Source organism: Leuciscus leuciscus, assembly GCF_965113295.1.
Source record: "Leuciscus leuciscus genome assembly, chromosome: 19".
Lineage (NCBI taxonomy): Eukaryota > Metazoa > Chordata > Actinopteri > Cypriniformes > Leuciscidae > Leuciscus > Leuciscus leuciscus.
Genome location: NC_138743.1, coordinates 31,772,216 through 31,783,721, shown reverse-complemented (window position 1 = coordinate 31,783,721; position 11,506 = coordinate 31,772,216). Strand labels below are relative to the sequence as shown.

The 11,506-nt window shown below is 37.3% G+C and overlaps 1 protein-coding gene across 2 annotated transcripts in view; it reads right to left on the bottom strand.

Moving 5' to 3' along the window:
* Positions 1-10,482, bottom strand: part of mboat2b (membrane bound O-acyltransferase domain containing 2b) — a 35,787-nt gene extending 25,305 nt beyond the window's left edge. Inside the window, exon 1 of one of the 2 annotated variants that reach the window (XM_082147496.1) lies at positions 10,223-10,482. Coding sequence is in view for 1 of the 2 variants with exons in the window: in XM_082147494.1 (XP_082003620.1) it covers positions 10,223-10,306 (84 nt within the window). In the remaining variant the exon portion in view is untranslated. The remainder of the gene's footprint in view (positions 1-10,222) is intronic. The other variant, XM_082147494.1, reaches the window with a different exon arrangement.
* Between the last annotated feature and the right edge of the window lie 1,024 nt (positions 10,483-11,506).

Below are 11,506 nucleotides of genomic sequence, written 5' to 3'. Positions count from 1 at the left end.
AAAAGTCAACATTTGAACAGCTTAAAGGTTTCTTATTTTTGCATTTGTATCATTAGATATTTGAGTAAGCTGAAACCCAACGATGCGTTCAATTTCTCTCAAAAAAATCCTGGTGTCACTGGAGCGCAATAAACACTGGGGTAGGCAAGAGCCGCGAAGGATTCATCGGTTGTATCCTTCATTGCACAGGAAACGAAGGACGCATTCGAATCGAGACAGCCTTCGTCTGGCCGCTGTGACGCAATCAGCCTTCGAAGGATGCAGCCTCTGAATTGGGACGCAGCTATAGTGTCATTCTAAAATTCTCACCCCACTTAGTGTGTGTGAAGTGCTGCAGGACAATGTTGTTCCAGCAATCCTTGCATCTGACTCTCATCCACAGATGCCTTGCCCTTGTTTTGGGCGCGGAAGGTGCGTTTTTACTGCTTGATAAATACAAGCAGCACGGCACAAAGCTTCATGTGCTTGTTGTCTCCTAATCAGGACCCGAAATAGATACACATTGTATTTAAAACAAAGAAAAGAAGCGATGGCAAGATGATGGCTAGTATGCGCCAACAGCGGGAAACTACATTCAGCCAAACTTCACATATCATGACGTATTTATGTGTTATATATGTGACCCTGGATCACAAAACCAGTCACAAGTCGCACGGGTATATTTGTGGGCAATAGCCATTAGCCAACAATACATTGTATGGGTCAAAATTATCGATTTTTCTTTTATGGCAAAAATCATTAGGATATTAAGTAAAGATCATGTTCCATGAAGATATTTTGTAAATTTTCTACCGTAAATATATAACAAATATATTTTTGTGAGTGGATGCAGCAAAATCGCGAACATAATTTGACAACTTTAAAGGTGATTTTCTCAATTTTGGGATTTTTTTGCACCCTCTGACCCTCAGATTCCAGATTTCCAAATAGTTGTGTCTCGGCCAAATATTGTCCTATCCTAACAAACCATAGATCAATGGAAAGTTTATTTATTCAGCTTTCAGATCATGTATAAATCTCAATAATAAAAATTAAAAAAAGTGTGGTCCAGGGTCACATATGTCCTGTATGATGAGAAAAAACATTAAGAAATCAATGTTGATTATGATCATGAATAACTAATGCTTCAATTAAGGCCATTTATGCCTTAGTTTGGGAGCATATGCTTGGCCTACCATTACCAAAAGTATTTGGGAAAATCTGTTTAAAAACAACCACTATTTAGCAGTTCCATTTAGTGTCACTAGAGGTGCAGAAATGACACACTTCAGCATTAAGTGCGTCGGCTTTTTGTGGCAATTCTCGAGAAGCCTGTTGCTAGGACACAGTCCTCCTAAAAATAAAAAAGGACACTGAGGTACAGAATGAAAGCTGCCCGCTTCAGTCATCAGTCTTTTCAGCTGTCAAAAGCCACACGATTTGGATGATTGATTTGCTTTCCACACCAAGCACTTCTATGGAGATCAAAGCAAAGTATCATGTTTCATATCTCTCAACTGAACCCCAAATGTATTTGTTTTATTCTACATGGACACTTTGGGCAGAATAATGGATATTTTCCCTCTTGAAACTTCCTCTCAAACCAGCTCCATATCCACGAAGGTCCATCATAACAACATCTAAGCAAGAACCATCTGTGGCAGGGGTGAGCTCTACAAAACTTAACCCATTAATCTCCCTGATCAAACACCTGACCTTGGCTATGGCATTGGAATTACATGGCGAGAAGTTATCCGATGATTAAATCGCTCTTGAGAAATAAGTGCTCCCTCCAAACAGTGCATTAGATACTCAATTATTTATTGGTGCAGCTAATGCACATGGTGCACTCATGCTCCTGTCAACTGAGCAGGTAAGGATAACCATTACATAACAATAAGTCCTTGAAGCTACGGTGAAATCTGGAGGAGATGGACCATTCCAAGAGCTTCCAAAACAACGCATCAGGGATATGAAGGTCGAATGAGGTTAGTATACAAAAGGCAAAAGTTGGTCTGAAAATGGACTGGAATTGGAGTGAAATGGATATCACTTATCCTTGCTTGCACTTAGCATCAGTTATAGATCAGATGATCTTATTATTACATTTAGCAGGAATTTGCAGAGCTCTCCATGACAGGATTGGCCATAAAACTTTCAGAGAAATACATTTCATGAAACAACATTTTACAAAATACTTCAATACTTCTCGCTTTGAGATAAAACGGCATTTTATAGCTAACCATTTTTTTTTTGCAACAATTGCAAAATGCTTCAACATTAAAGGACTAAAAGATGAAACAATTATGGATGGGTCACAATGGTTGACTAGTCATCCACCAAATCAATAAAATACACAATAATAAATATTATTAAAATGAACTTTAAATGAGCGAGCGTTATTAAATAATGATATAAATATGTAACTTTGCACAAAAAAAGACCTTTATAATCAGTCTCTATAAATGTATGTTATTATTTGGATTAAATGGTTTTGACTTTTTAAAGGGTAGCCTATTAGAGGTGTTTTTTAGTGTCTCTTGCATTTCTCAGGCCAACCTTTGGTTGCACACATAATTCTTGGATGGCCCCGCATTTGTTATGTAATCCAGAAAATAGCAATGTGGCAACGTGAGTAAGGATTTGTTTTCCTCCAGCACATGAGTGAAAATGCTGAGTAACCGGGTAAACCGCAGTCTCTAAAAAGCACTTTCACACTAGGATTCTTATGCCCGGGAGACCTGCTAAATTAATCTGCATCTTCTTGTGAGATACTCGGCCTACAGAGAGCCCACTGCTCCACATTACTCAATGGAGACAAATGATCAAGCGTTTTCCAAATCAAATGAGCACCATGGCAATTTAGGATCCAAAGAAACACATGACTCACCGAACAGCCTAAACATCCAGAATGAGTTTGATTACTTGAGTGTAAATTATTGTTTCCTCAAAAACATCAAATCTGCCTCTAAATCAGCTCACTGATTTAAATCAATTATTGGACTCCGCATTGTTTCCATCAGGACACCCATGGGAATAATGTTCTCCCCCTCGAGTAATTAGCAAAGAGCACAGAGGCTTCCTCGTCCTGTGGGAGACCAAAAGATTGTCTTTTTTGTCCCACAGGCGTGTCCCAAAGAGTCTTGTCAGAGTTCAGACTTTCAGAAGTTAAAAATTAAATCCAACTCAAGACTACCAGTTTTATTTAAAGGGATAGTTAACCCAAAAATGACAATAACAACAAAAAACGAATCTATAGGTGAGTAAATTATGAGTAAAAAAATGTTTTTTTGTAAACTATCCCTTTAAGTTGTTAGTTGCTATATAGATCCACATGTTGAGCAAATGCTCTGAGATCAGCACTTCATATGATTTATCACCGTAAGCCCTGAACTCAATCAAACAGGCAAAGGCACCACAGATCAGGTAGTGCACAACAGCTGACTAATGAATTTAGAGCCACACACAATAACACACACACACACACACACACACACACACACACACACACACACACACACACACACACACACACACAGAGGTGTCATTTGCATTAATGAGGCATAGGGGTCTTTGTTAAGCAAAAGTCAGGTATTGTTGCATTGTTTGATAAGAACACCGCCTTCGACTTCACCCGTTCATTCAGCTCAAGAAAACGAAACCTCTCCCAGTCAAATGGTTAAGCAGAGCATAAAATGTTAACATGCATTGTGATCCTTGATCATTGAATACACCACGGGTGCACCAATATGCAAATTGTGTCAGATACCAATCATTTTTTTAATGCCATGTCAAATAATTAATAAATGGCATACAATTGTGGTTAAAATAAAATCAATATTTTAAAATTTTACAATTGAATTGATTATTGAATACGTCAGGAATACATCTGAGATGGACTTTTTGGACGATACCAATCATTTTGATATTATTTTTGATAATAAATATTGGCAAATATGTAAAATTATAAACTATCTGGGTTAAATACACATTTTTTAAATAAGTTATAATTTAATTGATCACTGAAAACACTATGTATTTACCAATTTGTGAATTTTGGCCGATATAATATTTTGAATATCCAATATATAAGCTGATTTTAGATATCAATCTACATTTTGTGAGACTTATTACAAAACAAAACAAAAAAGCAAACGATCATCTTAAAGGTCCAGATTTTTGCGTTTATCTAGTGGAAAACTGCATAATTTTAAAACAGATTTTAACAAAAGTAGGCCAACTTTCTTTAATAAAAGTTTATTTATAAATATAGCATATATTTCACAAATGTATCAAAAAATAAAGAAACTGACCAAAAAAAAAAAAAAGTCTACATGCTTCAAATTTCATTTTTATTGATGTTTAACAAAAAGTAGGATGAAGTAAAAAATGTGGGTCCTATCCTATGAGCATTCTGTTAAAATAACTTCAGACTGATACCACTAACAATATAAACAAGTCACATTTATCGACCGATATACAGATATGACCACTGATATAATGTGCAACCCCATAATATACTTACTATTATTACATAAAAAAATGTAAATAATTTTTATTGGAAAAAAACTGGAACTGGTCAAACAAATATATACTCCTGGATGAGTCAATAATAATAATAATAAAGGCATGGTGAATTCTAAAGTCAAAGATCACAAAATTCTGAGGATTTAAAAAAAAAAAGTATTTAGGCTTTGACCTGTTGACCCACGGCTGTGAAATGGCATGTTCTTCATGCGGACGTTAAAACACTGATGTTGCTGACCTGCTGTGACCTGACAACAAGACTGATGAAATGCAGCTAATGTGTACAAAACAGAACAGAATTAGACATTCTGTTGCAGAGGAAAACTGTCTGATTCATACCAAACATAAACTGCACAAGAGGCAAAAGGCATTAGAGACTTTCTCTCTTTTAGGCCCAAGTGTAACAGGAGTCCAGTGTCTGGCAGTGGTAGTGCAACGCTAGCCGATTTCTGCTCACATTACAGGCTGTTCTCACTTCGGAGATATTCTCCATCAACAAGACACCTTAGAGGAGTTAAAGATACAATATGGAAGTAATAAAATATCCAAAAAGCACAGTGTGATATAATTTCCTGCAGTTGTGTGCTTACAATATCCCAAAAGTTCCCAAAGATTTTTATTTTCAGAGAAATTCCAATTTTAAATAATGGCTCGTCCCTGTTCACTTGTCGCCTGTCAATGACGTAATATCCGCTTTTTCCCTGGTTTCCGCTCGTACTCCCATAGTAACCATGGCGACAGACGTGGACAACTGCGTTACGTCTAACGCTGTTGTTGTTTCGTTCAAACATTATGGACCATGGCAAGCAGACGTTGGGACAAAAGGAGAACTAAAACGAGGATCAATATCAGCGTGGCGTTTTCGAGATGCCGAGAGCTTCGTGACAAACTTCGACTTGACAGAGACGCCAGTCTTGCATGTACTTTATTAGACAGGTGAGCAAATGTACATCAAACTAATCAATGTTATATAGCTCAACATGATGAAATGTTAGAATATGATCAGTATGTTATTCTAATGTTGATCTAGCTTACTGCTAGTCTCATACAGACAAACACATAGAATAACATTATAACTTTCAACACACTCAAATGCTGTTTAGTGTGATAGTGTAGACCAAGTGAAACAGCGCTGCATTACCTCACAAGTTTCATTCGTCTAATAAACTAACCTGTGTGAGAAGTAATTCTGCACTTGCGAGTATTTCGGTAGAATGAAATGTCCTTATTCCTTTATATCCGAGGGACTCGCGTGTGGCGCTGATATCCGTCTCTCATTAGCAATCGCGCCCTGCTTCATACCACATGTTAAAAACATCAATGTATTCACTCATCCATAAACATTATTAGATCCATCAGCATGACGGATAATAGAGGTCGACCGATATGGTTTTTTTCAGGCCGATGCCGATGCCGATCTTTTGAAATCCGGGTCGGCCGATGGCCGATAAATGCTGCCGATTTATTTTGGCCGATATTTGGCCGATTATGCGCTTGTTTTTAACCTCTATTTGAAAGATAAAATGTAACACAAATAATTACTTAAGATAGACAAAATTTCTCAACAAAAACATTTATTGAACACTTTACCAATCTGCACTTGTACAAAAGACAAAAAGACCTTGAGATATGTTTGGTAATTGTACCTGAATGAATTGAACATTAATTTGCTACATTTCAGATTAATATATTTGTTTTCCTTAACATTTTAATTAACAGTAACTTAAACACTTTGCAGTTTGAATGATGTCCTGATAAACAAAATGACGGAGTATGTTTTTATGTTTCCACTGTTCGATCGCGCCTCACACACACGCGCGCGCACACACAAATATAAGTAAACACTTTGCGACTTTAAACACACGCGACATTTCGATCGCGCCCGCGCCTATCTCTCTCTCTCTCTCTCTCTCACACACACACACAACATATCCCAGCATTGCAATCTTTACATTGCAGCCTGAGCTAAGGCGGGGCTACAGATTAGGTGTCCCTAAAGAACCCGCGTATCTAACAGTAGTTCCGCATTACTTTGCACACGAGTTTTATTTATTTTTATAGCGTGTATTCTCCGTGGAAATTTATACACCGAACCGTGAAGCCTGTACCGATTCGGTTCAATACGAATACATGTACCGTTCCACCCCTAGTCTACAGTGAAATACAGTCACACTTTACACTGTTTGGCCAGCATTTTAACCGTGTTTAATCCAGCTACTTGCTAACGGAATGCTAAAGTTAGCTGCTGACTAGCGTCACGTGCAGCGAAGCGATGTTTCTGTTATTCTAACGTCCGTTTTCAGAGCATCCAAGAGAAGCACAGGCATAACAGTAGCACCGAAATGAAGCACAGAAATCCGCGTTGATATTCGGTCCGGTCGTTAAGGCACCAGTGCCGTATTAGCACCGGGTCTGTCTGTATACCCAACCCTAGCGACGGCTAGCAAAGCAAAGCCAGTCCTTCACTAACCTATAGTTGGTCTCTTTTTTTTATGACTTATTTCTCTGCATTGAGTGACAACCCTCTCAAATATAAGACACACAAACAGAACAAATAAAAGTCTCAGATTCACTGTCTGTAAATTCTTGCTTACTTATTGTAACATGATAGCAACCCTTCTGCTGTGATAATGCAATCTCAACTACGCTATCAATTTCAAAGTAGCCGAACGTCATGTCGCCTATTCATGTTTTTTCTCGAAGTTGGCAGTAACATATCAAAAGTTTTTAATTAAATATAAAGGAGTTTTCTCCAAGGAACTTAGCTCCTTCCTTAGGCACTGGATGAGCTCTGCTCACTCTGCTGGAAAATGACTCTAGGCGCAGCGTGCGTCGAACACGTGTTCCACAACAACAACACTAGGCTGTCCACAGATGCGCCCGCCTAATAATCGGCTTGATACACTTGGATATTGGCCGATGCCGATTATGTAAAAAAAGCAAAAAATCGGCCGATTAATCGGCCGACCGATGAATCGGTCGACCTCTAACGGATAATTCCATAATTCCGCTTATGCGTCATCAACCGACGCCTTATTGTCAGAGGTTAGTGATCCCTAGCGGCGAAAACAAAATTACATATTGTAGCTTTAACTTTTCAACCAAACCTACATCTAAAGTGTCTACACTACCATTCAAAAAGATTGGGGTCAGGGTGACAACTGTTTTCAATACTGTTCATAATAAGAAATGTTTATTGATCACCAAATCAGCATAGAATGATTTCTGAAGGATTATGTGACACTGAAGACTGGAGTAATGATGCTGAAAATTCAGCTTTGCCATCACAGGAATAAATTTAAATATATTAAATATATAAGTTATGTTACTTTAAATTGTAATAATACATCCCAATATGGCTGTTTTGACTGTATTGATCAAATAAATGCAGCTTTGGTGAGCATAAAAAACATTTGAAAAATTTCACCCAACTCCAAACTTTTGACCGGTAGTGTATGCCTTTTGTTTGCTACAAAAATATGAGCAAAGACAACGTCATATCTTCAAATATCAAATACTAAGGTCCAACTGTCTGTACTAAATCAATATAGCAGCCTATATACAGATATCAAACTGTAGCCTATAATGTAATAAATCACTACTCTTGCCCATTCTGGAGTTTGGTTTCATGTTTTCACAGTATCAGCGTCTGAACAATCCACACAATCACCACCACGTTCAATTATGAAGGACAGCTTTTTACAAAGATCTAGATATCATATTTAGATTTATGTTTAGATATCACATAATTCAGTAAATCTATGGGATTTGGTTTCAATTAAGTAAAAATGATTTCCTCACGGCTGAAATGCTTTTAAACAAAAAGCCCCATTTAACATGTTACCGTTGTCATACATTTTAGTGAAAAGATAATTAGCACCATCAACACATATCTTCATAATATGACATACCCTCCATAGCAAGCATTTGTCCTTGACCTTAGGTCATGTATTTTTTTATTTTACTTTTTTTTTTGTGTGGCATCTACTGGTACAGGCTAATTTACAAAGCAATAAAGGTAGACCATTTAAGGTGTAAATGCTTGTTACGTAGGCCTAATTGATTTTCCTGTCCTTATTAAAGATAATTATTATTATTTGATATATTTATCAATGCATAGAATGTCTAACACTTAAATTGCTCCAATATGTCCTGGGAGAAAAAGACATGACCATGAAATGTGATTTCACTAGTTATTCTAGTTTGTTTGTCATGTCTTTTAGAAAAAAACAGATTCAAAACACGACTTTTACCCAAGCTGCAATTCTTTCTGGTACATGCATATGAAACCATAGTGGTTTCAAAAGCTAGTGAGCTGCATAATTAGACAAGACTTTTGGCTATCTAGAGCAGCATTTCATAAACACATCCCTGGGCAAAAAAAAAAGGAAGAAGAACCAAGCCAAAAAATGGCAAACTATTTAGTGGTCTTTAAGAGTTTTAACCATTTTAATTACATATTACTGGTCAGGAAATTAGCAAGAACTGCACAAAGGAACTTAGCATGGAATAGCTTTCCCCAACTTGCAGACAGCTTTTTACAGGAAGAAGAGTCAGTGTTGTTCCACTCAATGTTAATGGCTTCAAGCAGTTCATGAGTAGTTGAAAAATGTCTCCCAGTTCATTTGAGTTTAATGAGAGACCAGATATTCACTATAGGTCTCAAATGTGGACTTTGACCAGGCCAACACATCAGAACCTCATGGACTTGTTCTCAAACCACTACTTGTTTCTCTTTGCAATTCGGGCAGAAGCATTGTCTTGTTGAAAAATAACACCTTGATCATTCCTCTTTAGATAACATTTTTTCTTTTGTGGGAAGCAAGCCATACTGCAATATTATCCAGTACTCCAATGCATTAAATGATTTTTCACAGTGAAGTAGCTTACCAATACCAGCAGCTAAAAAGCCTCCCCACACAATGCAATGCCACCTCTTCCTCCATGCTTCACTGTGGCAGAGATGCATTTATTATTATATTTCTCACCAGATTTTTTTAAAGACATCGCTCTGGAGAAGCATCACCCCACACACACGACTTCACATATTATACCAAAAACTGCTTTTCTGAAACAGCAATGGCTTTTTAAATAGTGAATTCGCTTAAAGTTTGCTAATTTCCTGACCAATAATTTGTTGTTAAAACAATTAAAAGCTTAGTGTTTAGCCTTTTTTTTTTTTGAGTGTATATGTTTGTGTAGATATACATTTAAAAAAAAAAGGGCCAAGCCCAAAATTGTGAGTATATATGGCCCTGAACAGAGATGATAGCCACAAAGAAACATCTTTAAAAAGACTGCCTTGGGTAGCAACATCATGACGTTTCCTTAAAAGTGCCGACACACAGACTAGTGTTTTTTCCTACCCTGTATCTTATGTATGCCTACATTCATCTAGGTTGTATATTAATTAAATTCCACATTTTCAAATCCTCGAGTAACGTTAGTTCATCATCCATTTCATCACCGCAAATGACACATTTCACGAGCACACCATCAACTCAATCCGACGGAAATATGCGATTGCTCAGTCAGACGTCATGAATTTCGAGAGGAAATATTAAAAATGCAACGGTTTCATTGTCCTTACCAAATGTTTTCGTGCACAGCCTGTAAAGGATTTGTAGAAGGACCTGGATGCCAATGAAAGCTGCTGTATTGAGGGGTTTTGTGCCTCCAGTATTCATTTCATAAAATAGAAATAACAGAAATGTACCTGATCTAACGGAAGGTTGGTTATCTCGCTTATTGGCTGCAGTAAGCTGGATCCTGTGCAGGCTGATATCGTCTCAGTAGCCATGTTTCGCTATTGTATTAGTTCTGTGCGGTTCTCTATGACAGTGGCTGCCCAGTTCGCCCTGATTCAATCCCACACATCCACATCCACCTCTGGAGAGACTGTTGCTGCTTGCTGCTGTCCACTGCTGGTAAAAAAACGGCAGTACAACACCCCACAGTCCACCAAACGGATTTACAAATCCTACTACTGCGAAGGCTTGGCTCATGAATATTAATTACGTAACGTGACGTTCGGCCAAACTGATTGGTTGAAAAACAGACGGTTTCTTTTTTCTTTCTTTATTAGCAGGCGTTTGTCGTTTTCACTTTAGCGATGGGAGGTTTTGAGCTCTTTGCGAGCGAGTGCAAAGTTTCTCGGCGGAACGCAAACGTTTTTGCAGGGGAACGCAAAACATTTGTGCGAGAACGCAAAAGCACTGACAAATAATTTTTCCTCCATCTCATATTTTTTTTCCCTTCACCATGTCCCTTTAGGGGCTCCGTAGAAGTCCGACCGACTCATTTCCGCGAAACGATTTTTTCTTTTTTTTAATTGCATAATTATAATTCAGCACAAAAAAAAAGGATAATTAGAACAAGGAACACCAACATGTGGGGATACAGAGAAGAAAAATGACAATTTAAATACAAATTGTTCTATTATACTGGATGTTTTCAAAGCCTTTTTTTAAATACCTTTTTAACAGTTCCTTCTGATTAACTTTTTTGTTTGTTTTGTTTTGTTTAACAGTTTGCATTTACAATGCAACCAATATGTACCTCTTTGGGCTGAAAAGTTTGTTTATGTTTTTAAATAATAAAATGGGTATTTATTAAAACAAACTCTGCTTTGTACATGCGTTGATAAAACTGTCATACAATAATACGATATTTTTGTGTGTTATTTACAACATTTCTGCTATTTGGTAAGAATGTAAACGGTTCAAATGTAAATGAGTCGGTGACACGAGAACCGATTCGGTTCTTCTTCCACGAATCAATCAGCACACACATACATGTTTATTATTGAATGATGAATTCTCATGGCATATGAAAAACTAGCACACACCTATATCAAATTCCTATACATCTCTGTAAACTTGAACAAAGCAGACATAAAAAAGATGTCCTATATATTACTTCTCCATTCCACTAGATGTCACTAGGTGCGATTAGCCAATAGAGGGATAACCTGAAGTAGAAAACAAATCATTTGATTGGT